The sequence below is a fragment of the Anser anser genome (assembly GCF_964211835.1).
Source record: "Anser anser genome assembly, chromosome: 2".
NCBI lineage: Eukaryota > Metazoa > Chordata > Aves > Anseriformes > Anatidae > Anser > Anser anser.
This window is the reverse complement of record NC_139721.1, coordinates 109,983,276-110,009,367: the sequence shown is the minus strand read 5'-3', so window position 1 is coordinate 110,009,367 and position 26,092 is coordinate 109,983,276. Positions and strand designations below refer to the sequence as shown.

The 26,092-nt window shown below is 39.5% G+C and overlaps 1 protein-coding gene across 2 annotated transcripts; it reads right to left on the bottom strand.

Annotated features, from left to right (window-relative positions):
* Positions 1-448: 448 nt before the first annotated feature.
* MCUR1 (mitochondrial calcium uniporter regulator 1) lies at positions 449-18,230 on the bottom strand. 2 transcript variants are annotated; one of them, XR_014580312.1, is made up of 10 exons: positions 18,012-18,215; positions 17,632-17,745; positions 16,160-16,263; positions 13,537-13,638; positions 11,609-11,650; positions 9,308-9,379; positions 5,828-5,881; positions 4,595-4,709; positions 2,840-3,347; positions 449-2,346 (listed from the first exon to the last, which is right to left on the bottom strand). XR_014580312.1 is itself a non-coding variant. In XM_083825659.1 (9 exons), the coding sequence occupies exons 1-9, from the start codon at positions 18,112-18,114 to the stop codon at positions 3,292-3,294; spliced, it is 762 nt and encodes a 253-aa protein (XP_083681785.1). In that variant the 5' UTR covers positions 18,115-18,230; the 3' UTR covers positions 449-3,291. The 2 variants fall into 2 exon arrangements, 1 of the variants encoding a protein (XP_083681785.1); XM_083825659.1 differs by having other exon boundaries at positions 449-3,347; positions 18,012-18,230.
* Positions 18,231-26,092: the final 7,862 nt, after the last annotated feature.

The window sequence follows — 26,092 nt, the reverse complement described above, 5'->3', positions numbered from 1 at the left end:
TTTTCAAAATCATAATAAAGATAATCCACTTGATTCCTGGAAACTCGGTGGAAGATGCAAAAGCAAGTTTTGCTCATGCCTTGCAAACAGCAGTTTGAAGGAACGAGTCACAGGAATTTAGCTAACTGCAGGAAACAAAACACAACAAAAGCAAGGAAACAGTTTTCATGTGCCAGGTCTATAGATGGCAGCAGGGGTATGAAGAAAAAAGAAAAGCCATTTTTCACTGAAGTAGTATGTGTAAGTCAAAATACATAGGAGGCAGGTAAAAGTATGCTTTCTTCAAAGTCAATAGGAGCTGTAAATAAGTGCAAAGAGGTAGAATTTCACATTTAGGACGAGTTCAGTTAAGCCTTATTCTGGTAGTGAATATACACTTGTAACAGAAGTATTGGAATTAGTATGCAAAACACTTGTGTGTAGAAAAATAACAAAGCAGACTTCATACCTACATTAAAAATAAGTCTTTATTTGTCAGCTCATGTTTTTATTAATAACTCTTCAATATTCTGGGAAATGAATGATGCAACCAGCACCTCCAATAGAGAAAGGGCTAAACAGCATGTGATTTAACAGTAATAACTGTCAGTAACGGTTTAGTGAAAGTAAACACTTCAGTTAATACCAGTATATTGTAGATGGCTCCCTCACAGGTTTTTGCTGAAAACAAGAGGTAAAGCAAGACAGACAAGCAGTTAAATTCCATATATTCTCACTAACATATTACAAATAAATACAGAGGTCTTACAAAACTGTATCTCTTTGTTCTACAAAAACACAAGGAACTTTTAGGATCAACTTCAGGTTTTTAAACAGTATTTTTCACATTTTTTGAAAATCTTTGAAAATCAAAATCTGAAATCAGAGAACCGAAAAGTATTTCTGTACATCTAATTGCTTCTGATACTAAACATTACACAGCATAATGCAGAAGAAGTCTTACAGGAAAAAAATTGGGAAGAGTACCAACTTAGGTCTCCTAGTTATTAAATCAGTGATCATTTGACACTCACTGTTGCTTTCCAAGAGATATTTAGCAGTACCCTGATGTATTTGCTTCCCACCTGTATATAAAAGTTTTTGTTGCTGCTGTTGTTTTTTTGTTTGTTTTTTGTTTAAGTTTAAATACTTCTTTGAAAGAAAATCCATCCATGTATTTCCAAGTGTAACTTCTACCTCTTAGGAACTCCAATAAATGTGATTCATGTGTTAGAACAATTGCTAAATTCTTTAAAATCAGAGGAAGAAATCAGATTTTCCATCTATACATATAACAGTAGCAAACTTTTACATCACTTAGCCTTTATAGGCTAGGAAATAATTATTTTTTTTTTATTTTTTTTCCTGAACAACATATTAATGTCATTGCTTGTTTGAAACACTCACCAAAAAGTGCTATTTTTCTGACTTTGCTAATTAAGAATTACTTAAGCGACTATTTATCAGATGCTCAGGCATACAGATAAAGATATACTGATTACACAGACACTATTCTGTGAAGACAGGAATCAAGATATTCCTAAATTTAAGTTATAGCTTCTCTATTTGAGAATGTGCCAAGTCCTATACAAAAAAAATACTGTTCTGTTCTTTTCTTTTTTTTAAAAAAGAAAGTGAAGATCTGGAATATAGATTAATTCAATTTAGAGAGGCAGTTAAGTTAGCACAAGGAAAACTATTGTTGTGAAATAACCATCTATACTGCCTCTTCTTTCCTTTCCAGTGTTATAGTGGCTGTTGACTTTGCTAATTCTTACCTTTAAAAGTCTCACTAACAGTGAATTACCTTAAAAAAAAAAATGCAAATCATTTAAGAAGTTGCATTAATGAAAACTCAGCATAACTCTACGAAATATCCAAAATTCTTTATTTCAGGCCAGTATAGTATTGTTACAGGCATCCACCTCTTCCTGCTCGCTTACATACAATCAAAGTTGGCACTCCCAGCCACCAAGAAAGTTAAATGGTTACTTAAATGGTTACTACAGTACAGGCACAAAGTAGCCAAACAGCTTTACTTTCAAAAAGCAAAGCCATGATTGTGCTCTAACAGCATTTGTTACTAGTGTATGTTGTTCTCCTCTCCTAAGAGGCAAGATTAGGAAATTTCTCTTAATGGAAGGAGCACAGATGACAGCCCTGTTAATAAACCTGTTGTTTCATCAGTAGAGGAATGATGTATGGATCTGGATACACTGGACACTTTCCTTCATAGCTTTCAGTTGCATTTACTAGTACACATCGGCTTGCGCAGAATGGGATTAATATCCTTTCAGTCTTCATTACTGCTTTCACCATTATAATCACTACCAAAGTTCCACATTGGAAAAAACACGATTTTTTTTCCTGAAATAAAACAAGAAAAGCAAACAAACAAAAACCAGAGTATTGCAGTTCCCTTACATTTGACAGTAATTCATAACCACCAGCTAAAAATCTTTTCCCTGTCTAGAAGCATCAATGCCTTTCCATAAAGGAAGCAGCACCAGAGACAGTTTGTATCGTTTAACCATAAAAATAACACTAGTGTATTTTACTGCATTTCAAACTTCCAGTTACAGTGGTTAACAGCATATGGAATGAGTATCAGATTTTTAATATGTACCAAAGGCAAGTTAGTAAAAACAAGTAAACAAACAAACAAACCACTCTACAAATATATTACAAACAAAACTAGCAGCTAACACTGCTATTGTGAAAGATGATTGATTGAATGGTCATCTGAAAAACAAGCTGATGACTGTATTATTATAAAAATTGCAAGACAAATATTTGATCATAACAACTGTATGAACAAGTAAGAAGTAAGCGTGACTCAGTGAACGCAAATCCTACTTACACAAGAGTGTCTCCGAGCCACAAAATGTAGTTTCAGTTTTATGTTAATAATCACAGTTCCAGTCCGATACATGCAGTTGACTCCGGTAAGCGTGTCTAAATAGACAACGGGACGTAACTCCTATAGATTCTTCTCTACAGCATGCAGCCCTATACGACTGGTATGAATGCCCATCTTTATGTGGCACTTTAACAGCAAGGTGTACTGCAGTTGAGAGTGAAGAGAAACAGCAGAAGTGCTTACACCATGCTTTGATCAGAGGTAACTTTCAAAATATGCACAACATATGTACAATTTGTTCCTAGGCACGTCTTTGGTTACATTCTCAATATAGTCTGCTTCACAGAAAAATACATAAAACATTCAAGACTTCGTTGAAGTCCAGGCAAAGATGAAATTTCTTTGTTTTTCAGAAAGCAAGACAGTAGAAGTCCCTTTAAATTGATGCTTTATTATATCCATAAACGATAAAATCCCAGTGCTACTGTAAGGCATGTAAATACTGAACCTGAAAGAAAATAAAAGCGGGAAAGAAAACAGAGAGAATGAATCATTAGCTTGTAGAACACTTCTTCAGAAAACTAAATATACATCTGGCTACAACATTAAAGGTGCAATCACTTCCGCATGTCAGAAAATAAGGTTCTTAATTTACAAAACACAAACAATTTCAAGGCAGAGGGGCACAAAAATGACAAAGAAGGAAGAAAAAAAAGGATGCAGGAAAAATGGGCTGGACGACTCAAAAGATTGGAAAAACACCTTAGTTGCTTACCTTTCAGAAAATAAGAGATCAATTTGGCAAGTTACAGTTGTAAAATGAACTGAATAACAGGATTATTAAATCACAGTCAAGTATTCACACAAATAAATGCAAACTACTTTAACGAGGCTTATCGATTTGTATTTTTAAATTTCTATTGAATGAAATCAACTTTTGGTTTCTAGATATACACAAAAGATTTTTGCCATTGTCTGCAAACAGTAGCACTTGAAGTAAATTTGTGTTTTATGTATTTAGTTTTACTTCCATGTGGAATTCAATACTTTTTTGAATAGGGATAGTGGGGAAAAGAACTTCCTCTCATTTTAATAAATTGCCTTTTATTTTACAGTAATGGTTCACTGTAAAAGGATATCCCTGAAGTACAGTACTATGAATAGACATGATTGTCCTTATGATAAAACCTATTGTGAAAGAATAATCAAAAAGTCTAAATCAGAAGAATAACTTCTACTGTTAACTTGCTCATTTAATAGCACTGCATACTCAGCTGAAAAATGTCAAAATATTGAATTTACCTAGAGCAATAACGTATTTTTTCTAACATACATGCCTGAAAAATGAGCATTTAAGGAATGTGATAATGAACAGTCAAAAAGCCAGAACTGTTCAATTTTGTAGACAGAGCTACAACAAAGAAGCCCTAGAAACATATGCAGCAGGCTGCTTTTATAAATTAAGTCAGGCATAGAGAAACTTTTTGACCCTTATTGACAGCCAGCCTTTTAGATTTCTCACATACATTATTATTACAGTATAAAGAAGGGGAAAAGCACACAGCCACAGCCCATGCAAAATGAAGCTGCGAATTACAGAAAACTTTCTCTGGGTTAAGCACACAAATAGTCTTGCTGATATCAACTGTGACCACTTCAAGTATTTTATTTGAATTAGGGCCTTCATGAATACAGTCAATTGATAGTTTGCAAAAACGCTGTTAGGCTTAATAGTTTCAACATCAGATTCCTTACCTGCCAAGTACTTAATATTATCAAGTTTGTGTGATTCAAGCATTGTTTTTAGATCTGCAACTTCCGTGTCTATTTTTCTGTCTGTTTGGGTCAGAGCTCGATCTTGTTGCGCATGCTGGAAAACAAAGCAACAAATTTAAACAATTTGATCAGTTCTGAGTTAATTTAGAAATGTAACCTATTCCTTTAAGTTACATTTCTGACTTCTCCTTAAATGAATGTAAATTATTTCATTAACATACAAAACAAACAAGTTCCTTCATGACTTACTAAATCCAAGAAATTGAGTAATTTGGTGAACTTCGTAAACTTACATGACTACATGCTTCCTTACATGTAATCTAGAAAGGAGCAGAACTTGATGCCTTCTTCTCTCAATCTAGCAGCATAATCATTAACTTTAATCTGTCACTTGGCCCACAGATGTTCAAGTCACTGCTCAATTATAATAGCTATTGAGATGTCTAAGAGCCTCTTGTGACAGAAACATACTGGAGCATGAAAATTTATGGATCATTAGAAACACTAAGAATTGGTCTTCTGATATAAAAAGCATGTCTTCATCTTCCAATGAATTCTACCACTAAAACAGCGATAGACAGACTTCAGAATCTGATTACGACAGAAGACCAAACTTCCGTGAAAAAAAATGGGATGGAGTTATTACTCAGAAAAGACTGAAAGACAAGACTTGTAAACTCAGATCAGCAGCTGCCGTGGTGCTGATATTTTCAAGTCACCACTACTGAAACATTTTCAATCAGTTAATGATTTCTTAATGTTTTACTGTCAGACTTCCTCCTATGGCTAATTCCCTATAGTACAGAAATAAAACAAAATGAAGACGAAGAGCTTAGTAAAAGCCTCCCCCTAAAATGAAGCCAAATCAATCTAGCAGCGTGTCACACTGAACATGGAAAAAATCATTGATTTCAGAAGAACTAACGTAAAATTCTGTCTAGAGAAAATACTATGTGCACGAAGTTTCAAAACAAAGTGACCACTGAACAGTTTACATAGACACAGAGGAAATCTAATATATATGAAAGCCTTTTTATTCTGTAGACACTTCAGTCAGCTGTACTAATACGGAAACGCATGGGGGAAATAATAAATCTCAATGACATTTTGTACATGAAAGTGTCTAAGCACATGAGCAACTTCACAAAAAATACCTGCGCTATAACACGAATATAAAAAGCTTTGTTATATGGTTAGCTACCAAGTCCTTACCAATTCCACTATTTCTGTCCTCATTTCAAGTAGTTTTCTTTCATTGAGTGAATACTGGAAAGGGGAAAAAAGAAAAAAAAGTAAACATGATATTGGTCTTTAAACCTTTTCTCCACATTTAAATGTGTATTTCTTTGTTTCCAAGTTCTGTAAAAAAAAATGGATCTGAAAAAGAATGTTGTCTGGCAACACTTGAGAATGAGTATTGTAGGATGACTGCTGTCCTTCAGAAAGCAGAATTCAGACAGGTTTTCAGCCACTCTTCTGAATTGCAAAGTGGAGCAAGTCTAAGACTATCATCATCTGCAACAATGATATACATTAATAATGGCAGAAAAGTTAGCAAATTTACATTTCTGACAAAAACCTATGATTCTAAAGAGTAACTCTGGAACAGTTAACTAACCCACTGAGCACAGAAACACCAAGAAGTTATAAGTCATCCGCTTTCTTCAGCAAGGGGAGTATAGTTTTTAAATGATTATAGCAAACTCAGCTATCTAAGATGTTTCACCAGCATTATGGGTGTTCACCATTTGAAACGGTCGGAACAATATATAAGGAACAACATTAAAAATGCTATATTTGGTAAATACAGATCTCTTATCTCATGTTAAGCCATTCGTGGAACATCAGAAGCTGTGGCTTATTTGTAAGCTATGGTTATTTGGATTCAAGAAAAGGTAAAACCAGATTAAAGAAGCATACCTTTAAGGCAGGGTGCCTTTCTGACTCATGAATAGGCATGATTTGACATCCGTAATGGTTCCTATCCACTACTGGAGCAATTTAATTATTCATAGGACAGCTGCTAAACCACCAGTCTACAGTGCAGAGCATTAAGGTCATCGGGCTCCCATCTCAGAATGCTCAGTTACACAGCAATAACCTCATCTGTTGACATTCCCACGTGGAAAGTCACTTTATTTTTCCTCCAGTCTGGAAGCTTATTCCACTTTAATATTAAAGTCATATTAATCTATGTAAATGCCTCAGCATTGAAAAAAACTCTCCTTAAATATCCAGAGCAATATTTGGACTTTTGACTGATTTAAAGATCAAGAAATAGGACAAGGCTATAAATGTGGGAAAGGAGAGAGGAATAATAGCATATCTACAATTCACGAAACATTTTTTGCTAAATTCTACAAATTGAAGACAAGGACAAGAAAAAAACAAATGTATACTTATGTAAAATGTCTAGAAGTGGTAAAATGGCAAAACTTATAAAAGAATGATTTAAAATCAGGTTTGAAATAAAATTTCACATAAGAACAATGCCTCATTAATAAACTGATCACTATCAAAAATAGTAGTATGTTTAAAATAAACAGTGTAATGTATTGAAATAATTTCTGTTTAAATAGATGTTGTTGGCCAAATAGACTTCTTTTTTAGAATAATTTACATTCTGCAAGCTTCCTTCTTGATGTCCATATTTGTCCAAGTTTGCCTTGGGGCTAGAGCTCCCTAGGTCAAACACAAGGATTTCAAATTTCACTTTAAGAAAGTGAAATACACCCTTTTCCTACGAAGGATCAACACAAATCTGTAATAACACAAGTACAGAAAGAGGAAAGCCAAGGTTAACCCCACCCTGAAATTAAACAGGGAGATTTCCCCGTAAGTCCACATGTTTTTCCACAATGCAGAAAAAATTCAGTTTTGTCAGATGCATCTTGATATTTTTAAACAGCCAGCTTAGAGGCACTGCGATGCATGAACAATATGAATATAAATAGAAATCTGTACTGTACTTCCAAGTTTCTAAATTGCATCTATATCATTGCAGATATAAATCAGGGCACAAGCAGACGTGCATTACGCAACAAAGAATTCACTAGGAAATGTAAAGTGGAACTAACTTATTCAGATAAAGCATTTGGAGTTCAAAACATTAAAAATGGCTGACATCAGTGTTGACAAATTAAGATATTCTCCTTCAGCATTTAGTCCAAGCAGAACTGAAGCATAAGAATTTTTTACTCGAAGCACATGAAGTTAAGTCAATTTAAACTTAGGACGTTTCTCTTCTGAATAATATTTCTGTAAGAATGCATAGTAAGCTTTAATAACCTGAGTCTTATCCTCGCAAAGATAGACATTCAGTCATAAGTCACGTTAGCATCCAAATAAATATTATAATGATGCTTTACTACAGAAAATATTGAATTATGTTCTTCTCCCCAGCTCAGCATATATGCTACAACCTGCTCCGTATCTGTCTGCATTTTTCCTTTTCTGTTCATGCATGACAAAGCTGGCAATTAAAGTAGGGGAGTGCTGGGAGTAAAAGAGTAGTTTTGACAGAAACTATGAAACTGCAGTTGCATGACAGACTAAGTTAATCAACTTTCTTTAAAGAAAATTCACAGCTGCAACACTTGCTTTTCCTGGGAGGCAGTTAAAATGATGTAGTCTTATAAGCAACAAAATCCAGATTTCAGGGTTCTACATAAATATACAAGGAAATGTTAGCACCTAATTCATCACCTGTGAAATGTGTTTAAATAGGTTTTTTGAAGCCCAAAATATTGCAAAGCTTTGGATCCACATAGTTAATACGTTTCATATGAAGTTGTTTAAAAAAAAAACAACCAACCACCAGCATAAAGTAGTAATCTTTAAAAGTGGGCTTTATCTGCTCAAATTATATTTTATTCAAGCATATACCAGGGGATAACAGGCTGTTAGTCATTATACTCGATCACCAACTCAACTGTTATCTGAACTAATCACTGTGAATTACTTCAAGGGGCACACACAAAAGTTAGATGACTTCTACTTTAACAGTTCTTATTGCCTAGACTGCAGATATTACTTCGTTATGCACTTGCAATAATAGGACTGAATAAGAAATAAAATTTGTAGTGAAGTGCCAATGAAAAATCTTTCAATTCAGATGATGCGATTTGAGATCCTAAAAGCTGTTCAAGAGATCTACAGGAATAGATTTCTATTTAGAGTGCTATATATAGTGCAAAAACTTATCTTCTAGTTTTTCACCTAAGTTACTCAGATTAAAGAGGATGCAAATTCAGCTCTACCAGATATTTCAAAGTTTAAAACAACCCAAATCTTTAAAACAACCCTAATCAGTATCAGTTACAATAAAAATCAATCCCAACTATTTTCACAATAGGTAATGCCTGACAAACTAGCCACACTAAATTCTCTAGCTATAGGGAAATAATACATCTTCAGTGATGACAAGTTTAATGAAATGTGGATGCTTAATTCAGTGTGAAAACAGAGCTATACTAACACCATGAAAAATCCTCAGGCGGCTAGTCAGCATATTTAAATGCAAAAATCTATAGTAATAATGTAGATAGTAATATCTATAAAAATCTGTAGTAATAACAGATATAAAATCTAAAACGAACAATACCACAGATTAATATGAAAATTAAACTCCTACCCAAATTAGGAGATTGTTCAATGTTTGGATGTTTCTAGAAGAACGCGAACAGAACTTACCAATTCTTTTACTCTGCTCTTTTCTAGGTTTAGGTTCAACTTGTTATCTGCACGCACTTTGGTAATTTCATCCTAATGGGAAAAAAATGATGAAGTAGTGAGCATGAATTTCTATATATTCATGAGCAAAAGTTAGGAAAATATATTGTGCTTTCTTTAATTAGAGAGCAGATTGATTCCCAAGACACATAGTGTGCATCTTTTTCCAAAGTACAAATGTTCCAACCTTTCCCCACGGCAATACTCATGTTCTGTAGTATGAATTCATTCTCACTGGAATGAGTCAAAAATTAAACTGCTTTTACACCAGAACACTGAGAAAAGCAGCTGATTGTGAGCACATCCTTCTACAAGTGCTGTTAGGAATGTGTCATATCCCATGACTCACTGATTTCAGAAATCGATACCTAGGTACACTTGTAAGATGGACTTCTGTGAAGGAATCTTGATGTTCAAGATAATGTTAAAAGCAGTATCTAACTTTGCAATTTTAAAGAAAATCTGTTTCTAAAGACTACACCTAGGGCTTTAAGAAAAAAGGCTGCAGGTATCTTAGAACTCAGAAAATGTTTATTATATTTTAAATTTCTAACTTTTTAAACTACCACTAAATTATGTACTTCACTTCATAGATAGCTCCAAGTGATTCCTATTTCTTGCAGTGACAGCTGCCATTTTAATGCAACCTCCCAGCAGGAATTCCAGCCAGCTGACAGTTTGTCATGAGGCAAACTGCTGATCTAATGAATGTGTGGGAGAAGCAAGAGTCTGATGGTGCTCTGGGATATTCTACAGTTTAAAAACAAGCAAGCTTCTCTCAAGTAGACCAATGTCATCTAGTCAAGACTTCATTAAGTCAGTATGAACAATAATTACACTCAGTTTCTATGCTAGAATTTTTGAACTTTGTGTTGTAATTAGATGTCATTACAGCATGTGTTACAATTTAATGAAATTGAAAAGTTTGAAATATTTTTTTCCTTAATCATTTACTACATTGTGTCATTCTGTCTTTCAGATGAAAGAGTATGAGCAAATGTAATTATCGCAAGGGCAAATCATTTTATATTTACAGATAAAAGTTAAATTTAAGATATCTTGCTTTAAAAAAAGATGACTCAGATCCTCCATATTCTACCAGTGAATATAATAACTCATTTTATTTTTTTTTACTTGCACAGAGATAAGTTACAAGTCAAAAATCAGGTGCCGACCATTTTAAAAAATGGTATACTGAAAGCCTGGATGCATTAAGCATTTCACAGCATTATATAAAACATGTGAGACTAGCCCTGAGAAATTTATTCTCCTTTTGGAGTTAACATAGCAGAGAAGAATTGAAGATAATAAGGAAGAAATGACAAGGAAGGCACTACGCTGAACTTGATCGCATTGTCAGCTAACTTGACAAGGCAATATTCTGACAGTTTCACTGGCAAATCCTATGGTAGGAAAGGTGCTCCATCCTCCAAGGTAAGAAGGCTATCACAAGAAGAAACACCACTTCTGAAGTAAGAGGACCATATTCCCTATGAACAGTTAAAAGTTACCCAGTTTCCAATCTTGGTGCTTCTTGCAAGAATCTTTTCTTTCTGTGTAAAAGCTGCTTAAAACTACACACTCATCTAAATTACAGGTTTTGAGACAGTCTTGATTTTGGTGGTAGAAAGCTATTTGGGATGTTACCCAGGAGAGGCAAACAGAACAGAAACACAGCATTGATCTTTAAACCTAGTAAGATTAAGAATCTGTAGATAAATAAGTTTCCTCCAGAGAGTCTGTTTTCTTGCTAAGGTCATTTGTTCCCAAACAAATGGGACCAAACACAATAGTCCCAAACTTAGTGGCTTGAAATAGTTTTTAAATGGCTTCTTTAAGTTCTGAATAGCTAACAGATAAATCTTCAGGAAAAGAGAAATACTATAACCAATTAGTGAGTGCTGTAATTTTGAAAATGTGTTGCATTTTGAATCTGATAAGCAATCCTAAATACAGAACATCATTCAGCCTTAATCATGACATAGCAGCTACCTACTTTCTGAGTCTGAGTTAAGGAAAAAGTCTTCAGGTAATTTTTAGTTCACCACTTAGTGATGAATTGCTTACAGTTGTCACCATTAATTACGTATGCATGAAATTGACTTTGCTGCAGCTCATAGCATACCATCAATTGCAGTTTCAGTATCCTATATATCATAGCAATCAAGCACAAACTTTAGAATAAAATCCTAAGAGCAACGACTATTTTTAAAGCAAATTAGATAGGTGTTAATTCTTAATTATACTGGTAGAGTGTCTTACCATGACTTGCTTCTTTATCTGCTGGAGTTCAAGCTTTATTTTCTGGGAGAGCAGAAAAATGTATTTTTTATTATTGTATACAAACCACCACAATCTAGAAATACTAACAAATGTGCACCATAAGTAGCAAAAACTATAATCCATCACGTGAAAAGGAAGGCAGAATGAACATGGTTTTATTATCTATATCCTCAGTACACGTGTAGATATATCCACATGTACACAGATGCACAGTTACTCAGTACTACACATTTCCAACCAGCAGCGCAAGACAGAAGCTAGCAATGCCCCACAGCAGTACAGGTGGCCAAATGCACAGAAGGTTTTAGTAAGAGTAAACACAGCCAAAGATAAATGATTATTCCCCCATATTTAGCATTTGTGAATCTGCATCGAGCCGTGTCCAGCTTCAGGCTCTCCCTGGTACAAGACAGATGTTGACATGCTGGAGCAAGACGAGTGGAGAGCCACCAAGATGATGGGAGGCTGGAGCACACAAGGTAGGGGTGGACAGCAGGGAGAGGCAGAGGGGTTTGTTCAGCCTCAAGAAGAGGCAGCTGCATGGCAATCATACCGCAGCCATCAACTCTTATGGTCTCTAGAGGTCCCTTCCAACCCAGATTATTCTATCACTTTCTCTCTTTCAAAAGACCCATGAAATAGGAATAGTTGTAGTGGATTATCTATTTTGTTTTCTTTAATTGTGCACAAACTAGCAACCTGCAAGGATCTACAAGGATCCCTTCAACCTATCTTGTTCTGTGTATGTTCAGTTAGCTATATCTATGAATTGATGAAATAACATGTGACCCGACTCTCCTCTTGCCATGTGTTCTCACTATACCTTCTTTTTTGGCTAAATATAGTCAAAACATGGCTAAATATAGTCAAAACTAACTTTTGGCTGCATATAGTCAAAACATGAGATCATGTTACAGAGTTTTAAAAAAAAAAAATCACAGAATCCCAGAAATATTGACCTGGGATTGGACCTCTGGAGACCATCCTGTCTCAAAGCCGGGACAACTAGAGCAGGTTGCTCAAGGCCACGTCCAGTTGGGTTTTGATTATCTCCAGGACAGGGATTTCACAGCCTCCCCAGGTATCCTATTCCAGTGTTCAACCAACCTTACAGTAAAAAAGTTTTTTCTTATGTTCAAATAGAATTTCCTGCATTTCAATCTGGGTCAGTTATCTATTGTTCTGTCACTGGACACCAGCGGAAAGAGCATCTCCATCTTCACTATACCTTCCTTTCAAGTATTTGTACACAGCGATGAGATCCTACTCTTTTTCTAAGCTGAACATTCCCAGCTCTTGCAGCCTTTCCCCACAAGACGCTCCAGTCCCTTACTCATCTTTGTGGCCTTTTGTCAGGCTCACTGCAATGTGTCCATGTCTCTCTTGCACTGGGGAGCCCTAAACTGCACCCAGCACTCCAAGCCTGGGTCACCAAGGCTTAGCAGAGGGGAAGGATCACCCCACTTGACCTAGTGACATCAGTCTTAATGCAGACCAGGACGGCTTCTTTGCCACAGGGGCTCATCATTGGCTGGTGGTCAACTTGGCACCCACCAGGACTCTCAGGGCCTTCTCTGCAAAGCTAATTTTCCGCTGCGTGGGGGTTCCTTCTCAAGGGAAGGTCCCTTCCCTTTGCTGAACTTCATGAGATTCCTGTCAGCCCGTTTCCCCAGACTGTTGCGTTGCCATCTGGAGGGACATCAACAGTCTGGTGGGTCAGCCACTCCTCCCAGCCTTGTAGCACCTGCAAACTTGCCAAGGGTGTGCTCTGCCCCTTCACGAGGTCATCAGTGAAGGCGTTTAACTAACCGTATTAGCACCCGAGTCGACCTCTTGGGTACAAAACACTTCTTTACATCATTAGAAAAAATAAGCAAGTGCTAGAATTCCAAAATACTGATTTTTACCTCATTTTCTGAACGGAGTGCTGAAAATTCACTTTTTTCCAAAATAATCATGTCCTTTTTCACTGCACCAATATGGGACATGACTTGCTGAAGAGCGATCTCCTTTAAAAGAAGGAAGAAAAGCCTCAGAACATACAACCACAATGCTTTTTCTCATATGTGCATACAAATACAATGGAGTATTCTGGTACTCTAAATTTTTTAACCCTGCAACTTTAGAAATTATCTCAGTTTCAGAAGACAAAATAAATTAAGCGAGAGTGACAAAATAAGCGAGTTACACTCAAATGTTAGGAACGTTTGAAAAAAATCAGCAGTGCTAACATGGATCAAAATAGTTCAATTAATAGCCTAGAAAATAATTTCTTCCAAGTATTCAAATTCTTAAGCTAGGAAGGGCATTAGGGACAGAGGAGATGTCCACGTGCTAAATGAGGAAAGCTGACTTTCAGGCCAAGACTCCCCAGTGCAACCATACTCTTTTGTAATTGCCCTCTGTTCCACCTCCCTCTGCATGAAGGCTCACTCTGCTTCTCTACTCAGCTAAGCAAAATCATGCACTATATTCATATTTTTAAATGCTCTTCTCAGTCTTTTATACCAAATTGACAGAAAAAAAAACCAAGCACCCTCCACATCTTTAGAGGATGGAAAGGTCTGTACACATTGTTCTAGATCCTACACTACCCACATGCAAACAGGGACTCCCTTTTCTTCTCTAAACACCCACCCTCTAAAAAGTAGGCCCTTGCTTTTGATTCTGGACTAACACCATTACAAATCTGACAGTGCACTCCACTTTTGTCAGGTAATGCTATTTTTATTTGTGGCATTGTATTTCTAAGTGTATTTCTCACCAGGCTACCCGACTACAGCACTGAAAAAAACAATGGGTCAGTATGCTGGATTTATCACAAAACGAGTACTGCCATAGATGCCTTCTCTCTTACTCCCTGAAGTGCCCAGCTTGTGTTCATTCTCTCCCCTCTTGACTGAACCCAATAAAATAGAGAACAACTTCTTCCATATTCTATCTCTTCCACATCTCTATACATACACACATATTTATTGTGAAGGCTTTTATCTGTCTAGTGTAATGCTTCAGCTTTTACATATCCAACTTTGGGCTAATGGCAACAACTAGATCCGCAGTTTTCCAAACCCTCTTCTAATTCTTCATTCTCTTTTGGCATAAGCCCTTATGCGTTCAGACTGTAACAAACTACAGGTTTACCATGTTTCCCAGAACTCAGGGCAACACACACACTTCCTGAGCATGCCATACAAACTTGCACATTTTAACCTTAACAGAGGAAAGTCACCCGAGGGTCACATCTAGCACATTCTCAGAAAATGTCTGGCATCAGCAGCAACTTTTAATTCAGCATAAAACAAAGGAAAAACCTTCTGCTTTCATTCCAAAAAGTTGGGAATAGGAGGAGGTAGAGATGCAATGACTGCTTATTGTAAAACACAACCGACCATGGGGGAAAGGTTCCCTTCAACATCTTCCTGCACTGAATTTTTTCCACAGTAGATCAGAGAATATGAAGTGCTTTCACATTTGCTTTGCCTGGAATCTAAGAGCTAGAAAAGATGGGCTGAAGACTCCCTAGATGGAAGGTGGTGCAAAATCTACTCCTTAAAGAGACAGTCCAGCGCCGAGGCTATTACACTACAAAGACAGCAGCTGCAGTTTTCTCATGTTTAAGATGATGACCCAGTCACTATGAAATGAGTTAAGAGTCTATGTTTGGGAAGTGACTTGGGGCTGCGAATCCTACAGAGAGCAGCCTAAGAGGTGGTACTTCAGCTATGCTGCGTGTCAGCATGGTCTGCTTAACTAGCTTACGTGTCAGGGAATTCCTGACAGGTAAAACCACCATTCTCTCACAAATAAATGCTAACAATTCCGTTCAGGTCTATGCAATTTTCTGGTAGCCAGGAAGGATCTCTGTAGATACTCAGCGTAATTTCTATTTCCAAGCAAGTTTTCTTCACTTCCACAAGATGTATACACGCTGGGTGGGTTTAGAAGATACCACAAACAATGTAAACAAAGGAAACAGACAGCTTTCAATAGCAGCATCTAAAATAGACTGTTCCTATATGTTACCAGTATATAAAATTATACCAACCACGCACTAAAAAACATCATAAAGAAACAGCTCAATTCTAACACAATATATCATTATGACAGAAAATCAAAAAAGACCACACAACCAGCTGTTAAATTACAGATGAGGTCTTTACGTTGTTGCTATAAAACTAGACAAGAATATATGTAGTAGCCATAACTATTCAAATCCACGCATTGAGTACCTCCTATGTCTGTGTAAAATCCTCCTCCGTAATTCTATTTCAGGTTACAATAAGGCTGAAAACAAAAAACTATCTGTGGATTGTGCACCAACTCACAGATCCTGAATTTTGAGGTCCATCACAACACTCTGATGTTTGTGAAATTCAAGACAAAACTCATTAGCCAATACGGACGTTTGTTCTTCACTTTTAAGCTTTTAAAATACAGTGCCTAACGGTGAATAATAATAACAACATGTATTTTATTAGCAGACGTGCTAGATTTCAGTTGACTTTAACCCCACAACTTCTTTGAGCTGACCTGCTGTACTTTGGTCACCATGTCCTTGTAAATCATATCCAGGTTGGTGTTCATGATTTTCACTAATGCAGATACGATCACCTCCGACTGCTGAGTAGTGAACCCTGAGCAAGACAAAACATAGCAACATTCAGATACCAACATTTGGACAGCTTATGAAAATACCACCTTCTAATACTCATAACGAGGTTTAAAAAAAAAAAAAGTCAGCTATAAAAGATAAAAAAGAGCGTACTTCTCTCCATGTAGCACTAGCAAAAGAACACAACCAGGCAGTACACCCAACCTCCTCCACCCCAAAATGACACCTGTGACATTGTATAGCTACTTCTATAGTACAGCACCATTATAGCACCATTACAATATCAGCAAGAGAAGTGCTGGAAGTTTTTCTAAAAGCATTATGCAATGTCATCTCTCACGTGGTTATTTCTATCAACAAGAATCCTGACCTTCAAAAGCAGATACCTACTTTTAGTATACCCTAAGTATACCACTGAAGATATGCAAATCCCAGCAATTCAATGATTTTAGTCCTCTCAGCCTCTGAGTCACCACAAAAAAGCCCTTTAAACCAAGTATGTTGTGAACTATTGTAAAACATAGTCCCTGGAAATACTCTCAACTTTTCTACTTTCAAAACGTAGGAGAAAGTGTCATGAACAAGATCTAATAATTATGGAGAGGGTGATTGTTTCAAATACGTAGCAGGTTAGTGTCAGAAAGCAGAGATGGGGTCTGCAATCAAGTTCCTTTCAGTAGATGAGCTGAGTTAATCATTTGCTATCACCAAAAAGAGACAGCTCTCCTCACTCTATTCTTTCCCCTCCTCCTGCCACTTTGTACGTGTCTTGGTGCTTGCTCACACAACTGTTCTGTGAGCTCATTAAACTAATCTCTCAGAACACCAATCAAGCAAAGAGCTGCATAGTTTCCTGAGAATGAGGCTGGAACACATAAAGAGATGCAATCACACGTTAGGGGAAAGGGACTGGGACCTCTCCTTCTCAGGCATGCGAGCTATTAAAAATCAGTTCAGCTGCGCTGACCTTCCCCACCTCAGTAACATCATAATCAAATGGAAATAATCTATTCCATTATGTCTTAGCATAAGAAGAGCTGTATTTCATAGAGTATTCCACACTCCACCCCAAAAGCTGCATTTTTTTGGGCAGTCCACTTCCAATCCTATTACAACACGTTGTTGTGCATTGCTGCGGTTTAGCGGGGCAGGCAGCTAGACACCACAAGGCTGTTGGGCGCACCAGGAGGGACAGCGGAGACAACTGGAGCGTTATCAACGTGCTTCTAGGCTCTGTACGCTAGAGATGTAGGAACCCAGAAGGCACAAAAGACAACACATAAACCTGAAGGTCTACCACCACAGGTCAAGGGGAGGCAACTAGCCAGGCTCTGTACAAAACCCCCTTATAGATGCCACCAGGGTAAGCTGCGTGTTTGGGGCACGTTACCATTCTCTTCCAAGAGGCACACCAGCGCATGGGTGTCGAAGAAGAGCCTTCTGCTCCCCAGCAGGGAGACGCTGCCCTTGCCCTGTGAGGACCCGGGCGCTGAGGTGCTGACACCTGGGGGAGACAAAACACCAGGAAAAAACCCCACGTTTTTATGAGGAAACGGCCAACCGACAGGCATCCAACCGGCTCGGGAGCTCCCTAGGAGCATCCTAACGATGCCATGTATTAAGGAACGCGCGCCTTTTGATTATCGCGACAGGCTGCGATATGCTTTGACACCGAAACCGAGAGGTGCTCCCCCCCTCCCCGTCCCCTCAACCCCTCATCCCCTCCCCTTTCCCCCCGCCCCCCCCGGCCGAGGGGCGCGCGGCGCTCACGTGACGCGGCGGCAGCGGCAGCACGGTGCGGGAGGGCGCCGCGAGGCCGCAGCACCAGCAGCGCCCGCCTCCCGCCGCTCACGGCCGCCGGGGCCCGGGCCATGCCGCCCGGTGCCGACCGGAGGCGAGGGGGAGGGAGGAGGGGAAGCCGCCGCTACCGGAAAGCCATGGCTCGGCCCCCCCCCCCCCCCCCCCCGCCCACCCGCCTCCCTTCCGCTACGGCCGGCCGCCCGCTTCCGCATCCGGGGGTTGGCTCTGTGGTTCGCGCCGCGGCGGCGGCGAGGGAAGCGAAGGGGGCGGGCGGCTCCTGCGCGAGTCGGGGGTGATGGGGACGGACAGAGACAGGCAGACATAAGGACATCACTTATTTTGTGCGTGTTCTGCTTTTAAAGGAAATGCACTTGGCATTTGCAGAGAGTTGAAATGAGAGGAAGTGTGCTCTGACCACCGTCACTCCCCAGGCAGCACTTCCCTCATAGTGAGTTTATTTTCCCTCTGTACGGACTCACCAAAAGCACGCAGCACCTTTGCTTCCTCTTCCCAAACTCAGTGATTGCCTTAGATCAATACGCGGATCGAATCGTTGGTGGGTATCTCTGTAAGAGCGAGGACAGCTGAACCCCGGCAGCACACAGCAGAAACTTGCCTAATGGGCACTGCCTCTGCGGGGATGCTGCGTGCCCGGGGCCTGGCGTTAGCGTGGCAGTAATTCCTGGCACGCGTGAGCCTGCAGGTGGTTGTCTTCATGTTGTCTACATGACCTCCTTCAGCCAGCCCATCCAGGGTCAAGTCCACCAGCACGTGCTGGTGCCCATCTTCATCTTCTCTAAGGGGAGCAAAGTCACTGCCGCTGCCTACAGAGGAGGCCTCCTGGAGCATGCACCTTTTTCTCTTGATGTCAGGAATCAACTTGGGCAATTTTCCCCATTTCCAGTGTCGTCTTCCCCGTTTCAGTGTCCTCAGTGCTGCCCCACAGAAGTCATCACCTCTACTTAGAGGCTATAAATGAAAGATGTGCTGAATGTTGCATGCTCAGGATCCCGAAATGTTGGTCCTTGCATGCACACAGCGTTCGCTAATCCATGGAGTCACAACCCCCTTCTAGGTTATGACAATGGAATTGGCAAAGAAGCAATGATTTTTAATAGCGGTGTAACGGAAATGGCAAAGTAATGCTAAGCACGAAATAATGACTAATAATGATATCTGCTGTGCTTTGGGAGCTGTTCAGGTGAAAATTAGAGGGGAGGGTAAAACGAGATCTGTGAGGTATCTCCGACTTCAGCTACAGCTGCAAAGAAAGCAAATGCAACCCTAGGACATAACAAGCATGGTGTTTTCAGTAGTGTTGTTGCCCCTCCAGTATAGCTGCATTTCAAATACAAATGACAGTGCTGGTCACTGCAGTACAGGAAGGACGAGTTCATATTCACAGTGCTCACCTCGTGTCAACAGCAGCATTAAGGGGAGCGGAGGGACTTTGCTGTCACAGGAGGTTGAAAAGAGATTGACAAGAGGATCTTGTTTCCATCTGTAAACAGAACATGAGCATAAAAATAGGCAGAGGAAGAAAGAAACAAAAACCACTGCTTATGCAGAAGAACATTACTGATAAAGGAACATATGGTATAAAGTGGCCATGAATAAACGTAGATTGGAAATTAAAAGAATTTTACTCAACAAAACTGTCCTTGTGAAAAGCTTCCCAACAAGAATCAGGAGAGAACAAAAACTGAAATCAGTTTTCATATGGATGTGGCTGGCTTATGAAAAGGATTTTACGATGTAGTTACCTACAATTGCAAGGGACAGGCTCCTGTTCCCCTGCATTAATTTTCCATTGTGGAGGTTTTTCACTTTCCCCTTCAGGCATGTGGAACTAGCCACTGTCATAGAAAGACTAATGAGCTGAAAGGAGCACAGGTGCAATCCAAAATAGGAATGAACGGTCCTGTTACTTACTCCAAATATTTTAACACAGTGACTCTGCAGAGTTGAGGGGGATTAACAGCTGTCAGGGGTGATGAATGCCCTGAACAGCTCTTAATTCTAAATGAGAAAAGCTAAAAACTCACAGGCTAGAAAAGAGAATCACTGGTGTATGAAAGCTTTCCCATTCTGAAGTAATTAAAAGAAAAAATAGCTGTAACATCATTCAAATTAATATGCAAATGTAAATGTTCAGTAGGAGTAATTTCAGTGCTCATATATCAGGGGTGAGTTTGTCCCAATGGTTTTAAAGAGAAGGTGGCACCCAACATACTGAGGAAGGAAAAAAAAGCGATGGCATTGTTTTCCCAGCCTGTGGCAGATCATCATTTTAAGTGTTCAAAATCTTTTTCCATTCTTTTCAGCGGATGTGTCAGTGAAGTCCTTGCTCATTTTTTTTCTTTTTTAGTAGAGAAATCAATGATGAGAGTGTGATTTCTCATGTTACAGTTGTTTATGTATGAGATCAGGTATATTATTTATAACGAAGAAACAATAACGCTTCCCAAGAGGAATAATGCTGAAATGATCCTACCCATAGATGGCAGTAACTGCTAATAGTGCTGACTCTCTGCCGCTTCAATTCAAAGTCGTAGGACCCGGACACGGTTTAAAACAATTGACCTGAACCCGCAAGTTGGTAAACAGCCACTTTGGGGGTCTTAAATCGGGTCGTGCACCGAGCTCCTTGCAGAAACCCTGCAGAGTGTCACTCCGTGGAAGCTCTGCCAATTGTCAGAAATAACCCCACTGTAATTTCTCATTTCTTGGAAGAAGCAGGTATAATATGTGTTCAGGTGCCGTAGTAGGCAGCAATAAGAAATCGCATTTATATTAGAATATTAAATCTTGCTGCGTTCACATCAGGCATGCTTTACCTGTAGAACAAGCAGATAAATGCAATCTGTGTTGAAAGCTATCAGAACCAAGTGCCTTACAGAGGGGATTGGTTTGGGCCAACATCCCCTCCTCCCCACCTACAAATGACCTTGTGTACCAGATATTGATGCACTCACCACCTTTGTCTAAATCAAGGCAGGAGGAAGCGTTCACATGGCAAGAAAGGGGCTGCAGCCTCTCCCAACTGCAGCACGCAGGAAGACATAAGTATGGGAGGAGGTTCTCCATAAGAGTTACCAATTTTCCCTTTCTCTTTACATGCCAGGAATCACAGAGGTTGCAAACAAGAACTTAATTTCCCTACAAGCCAGGCCACACTTCTTTTCTACAGGGGTCCTGCAGTGGGACTGTCAGGCAGAACTTTCCTTGCTGCTTTTCCATCGCTTGTGGACGATCTGGCTCCTACTGATGGACGTTTTGGACCAGATTATAATTTCCAAGCAACCGGATGGGAGAGGAGTAGACTGGTGAAAGAGGGACAAAAGCGATGAGCGTGAAGGTTTAAAACTGGAGTGAGACCAAATTGTGGGTATATGGGAGAGAAGGAGCTGAAGCTGTGTGCGATGCTGCTGGGAGAGGAAGCGGAAGGACGCTGAAGGAGGCTGTGGCCATCAGAATAAGAGTCAGGATTGGTGATAGCAGTGATATTTTGAAGTGGGCTGGGGGGTAAAATGGGTGTCAGGACAGCTTGGGCTGCCATGTGAAGAGAGGAAGCGGGTACAGTAGGGAAGGGAAATGGAGGTGAAAAGTGGATGGCTGTTACTTGCTGTTCATTATCCTGTGAGACAGTTAAGCAGTGAATCAATTATGATACCAAGCAATTGTACAGATAATGAGTTAAGCAATGAAGCAGTTATACAGCAAATCATTTCTGGTATTAAATAAAAATGGGGAGAATCAACAGCAGTATGAATCAATTATACAGAGAACTATTACCAAAGTGAGTCAGTTAAGTAGAGAAACAGTTATACAGCAAGCGAATGAATAAATTAATTATGGAACGGAACCATTATATAGAGAATTAATTATGCAGAACCTTCCTTTGTGATAAGGGGTATGTCTGAGGGAGCTTCATGCACAGAAAAAAAAATCCAAACAAAATCATGAAATTAGATGCACTCCTAGGGAAGCCCTGCACCAGTCCTCAGCCACTTTCTCTGTGACATCCTCTCCCACGGTTCTTTGGACTAGAGCCACCCGAATTGCGATGGTGAAGCTATTGCAGACGTGGAGGAGATGAAGCCTCGTTTCCCCACTGTGCGTTCCTTCAGTGGGGCCGTGGAGGAGAGGAGAAGGAAGTTCAGAGATGTCTTTGGGGCTCTGTCAAGAGCATTGTAGAAGGAGGCTGTGGTCTTTGGATCAACCTTACCTGCACAGAGATGCTCAGTCTCTTCCTGGCCCCAGGACAACTCAGGGTCAAACTTCTTGCCATGCTTTCTACCAAAAAGCCTGAAAGCTTGATTTTCCTCTGCCTTGCATCTCTCCTTTGCCTGTACAAAATAGGTGTCCCATATCAGCAGAGAAACGCGTGTTTTGTCAGCTTTCTTTGCTGTTATAGCTGGAGAAAAAACAACCAGCCTTTTGGACATGACACTTTCTGATGGTGTCAAATTTAAACACTCCGATTCAAGAGCTAGCTGCCTTACTTTAAACAGATATAAATGCAATACAGACAACGGAGAAGAGCAAATTTCCAAGTCTTCATTCCTGCAGTAATAATGAATTATCTGAAATTATATAGCGAGCACAATATCCTGTATCTTTTTGTTTTCTTTCAGTGTTTTCCATACTCAAACCAAAAACCAAAAACACAAAAACCAAAAACAAACAAACAAAAACCAACAAAACAACCAAACAACAACAAAACTCTACAAGAGGGAAAAGAATCTGTAACATCCTTGAGAGAACCACAGATTTTGCCAGCCAAGTCCTCAAACCTTTTAACAAGACAACACTTCCGTCTAATTCGATGATAGATTGGGTTGACTACAGGATCCAACACAGAACAAATGCTGAACCAGATGTCTTCCAAGTATTATCTGTTCCAAGTCTGGACTCTATAGCTGGATTCTTGAGCTGGCTGGCAACATCTCACTCTTACTGCTCCCTTTCTCTCACCCCTACAAGGTTAAGGTTGCTATTTTCCACAGCAGCTCAGAAGAGCAGTTTTGAAGAGGTCCGTCCTACCTTTGCAAAAACCTGTTTCCTCCCCTTTGGCTGATGCTGCAGTGTAAGCACAGCATGTTTAGGTCTACAACATTTGTTTCACACAAGTGAGTTGAGCAATAAGTTCAAATGTAGAAACCATTGTCTTATCCAACAGGATTTTAGTGCGCTTATTTGTTGGTTGGCGAGGAAAACATTGATATGGTATGTTCTCAAGTTAGAGTGTTTGGGTAAGAAAAAAACAACTAGAATTGGTTTTGGCCAGTAATGAAGTGCAAAGTTAAGAGGTAATAATAATATAAACATGGTGCTAACTATTCATATGTTTATAGCAAAAGTATTTGTGAAACTGGTAACAGTAAGCATCTCAGTTTCAGCCAGAAACTCAGCTTTGGGGAGTACGGCAAAACTGTGGCGTGCTTTCAGCAATGAATACATGAACTGTTGTGCAGCATCATTTACCTGACTCCTGGCATAGACTTCATGCGAAAATAGCTCAGACTCTGTTTGCTTTTAGAATGGGCTTTCAATGCCACTAGTGGTTTGCTTTTTTTTTTCCCTTTGTCTCTTTCCAGACCTCCCCCTCTTAGAATTATCTTCTATCGGGTCTTTGCAGTCTGTTGGGCTGAATTTGATCTCATGGAGGTTTAATACAATCTTAATGTTTACCCCTCTTTTTTTATTATCCCCCCTCCCACTCCCCCCCGGCAAAGATTGAAGGTGCTAAAACCTGAAAACAATGAAGACAGATGCAAAAGTCCCAAAGAGCTGCCAGCAGAGTCTGAGTTGTAGGGACATCTGACATTGTGGATAACACCCTTGTTCCCTGGCGATGTTAATCAGCGTTCAAAGATTTGTAAGGCTGTAGTGACAGGAAGAAAAAACAATATGAATCAGGAAAGAAACTCAAGGTACAATCTTGTTTACCAAAAAGTACATCAGGGAAAATAAACAACCATGTTTCCTTTCCCATAACTCCTGTGTTGTTGGTATTTTTTTTGTCTTGTTTTGTTTTGTTGTGTTTTGTTTTTCCTCCTGGCAGCAATGAGTATCTTTGACCGTATTTGCAGTTTAGGAAATTGCTTACCTTAACTTAGCTCTGACCTGCCTGTTAACAGCCTCCACCAGTTGCAGATGCTTCAGTACATCTAGACTAGAGGCTGGCTCTGGGCCAAGGCTCTGTGGTTGATAGTTATTGGATTCTTTCAGGATATTATTAATCTGAAATCTAATGATATAATTATCCTCTTTTTATCTAAACAATTATTTTTTCCCTCTGTGAAATAATGCAAACTCTGCAATAGGGAGGTTAAGGGCTTCTCTTTTGTGTAATAATCCTTGGGAACTGTAAATTGGCCAAGCTAGTTCTGGAGCTATCTTTAGTACATCTGCATAGTTATTATTAACAAATACTGTGGTTGGAAGAAGAAAGTAACAGGTTTTCTTTTGCTAAAGAACAATGGTCTACCTTAAAGCATTTCATAAAAATTCCAGATGGAAGAAAGCCATCCAAAAAAAGGTTTTGCATCAGTAAGATCCTTTTGAAGACATATTGTGGTGGTTTTACTTTGGTGGGCGGCCAAGCTCCACCACAACCGCTCTCTCACTCCCCCTCCTCAAAGAGGAACGGGGAGAAACTAAGATGAAAAGGGCTCAAGGGTTGAGATAAGGACAGGGAGATCGCACAGTAATTATCGTGATGGGCAAAACAGACTCAGCATAGGGAGACAGTAAGATTTATTACCTATTATTAACAAGCTAGAGAAGTGAGAAACAAAGAAAAGAAACCAAAAGCACCTTCCTCCCCATCCACCCTCTTCCACCTCCTCCCCCTGAGCGGTACGGGGGAACGGGGGTTATGGTCAGTCTATAGCGCTTCTTCTCTGCCGCTACTTCTCGGTCACTCTTGTCCCCTGTGCTGTGGGGTCCCTCCCATGGGATGCAGTCCTTGCTGAACTGATCCTTGCTGAACTGACCCTGCGTGGGCTGCAGGGGGACAGCCTGCTTCACCATGGTCCTCACAAAAGGCCACAGGGGGCTTCTGCTCCGGTGCCTGGAGCACCTCTCCCCCTCCTTCTTCACTGACCTTGGCGCCTGCAAGGCTGTTCCTCACTCCTCTCACTCTCCCAGCTGCTGTGTGGCGCAGCATTTTTTTTCCCTGTCTTAAATACGCTCTCACAGAGGCGCAAAACAACATCACTTATTGGCTTGGCTCTGGTCAGCAGTGGGGCCCTTACCTAACATGGGGCAGCTTTTGGATCCTTCTTCTCAAAGAAGCCACCCCTATGGCCCCCTGCTACCAAAACCTTGCCATGTAAACCCCCTTCACATATTTATCTGTGAAAGACACCTCATTCTTGGCAATATATTAAAAAAAAAATACAGTTCTGCATGACTAGTTTGTTTTGTTTTGTTTTCCAGGTAGGTCATGCTTGTGTAGAAACCCTTCTCCCCCACATTGTTCATTAAGTGTCATTTTTTTGTTGCGTTTAAGGAAACTACACATTGTAACAGATGGCAGGAATGACTTTAAATAGTTTTAATAATAGCAGAAAGCTAATTGCTTGTCAGCAGATAATTCCTTTTTTAGAACCAGCAGAAACCATACAGAATACCCATGTTGTTGCCGAAAGGCTCAAGCTTGTCAATTTTTACACATCTGGTAAAAGTGGTCTGTCCAGTAATATATTCATTTAAGGTGCAGCTGCTGAAACGAGTACCTAATCAATGTGAAATGCTGCCAGTGTGCCTGAATGAAATCGCATACAGAATTTGAGGAGATTAAGTTACTTCAGTTGTGACTTGTCCATAAGATGAGGAGAAATGCTTAGGTTTTTGGAAAAGAGTTTTTTATTAGTTTATACACACGGAAAACTTCCATTTATGTCTTTTCATTGAAAGTATTATGTAGACATATATTCTACATAAGCCACTAAAAATTAATGAATGCTCTTTTTGGCATCACTGTGAGAAAGGGCAATATAATTATTATCCCCATATTACAGATGTAGAGCCCCGAAATCATA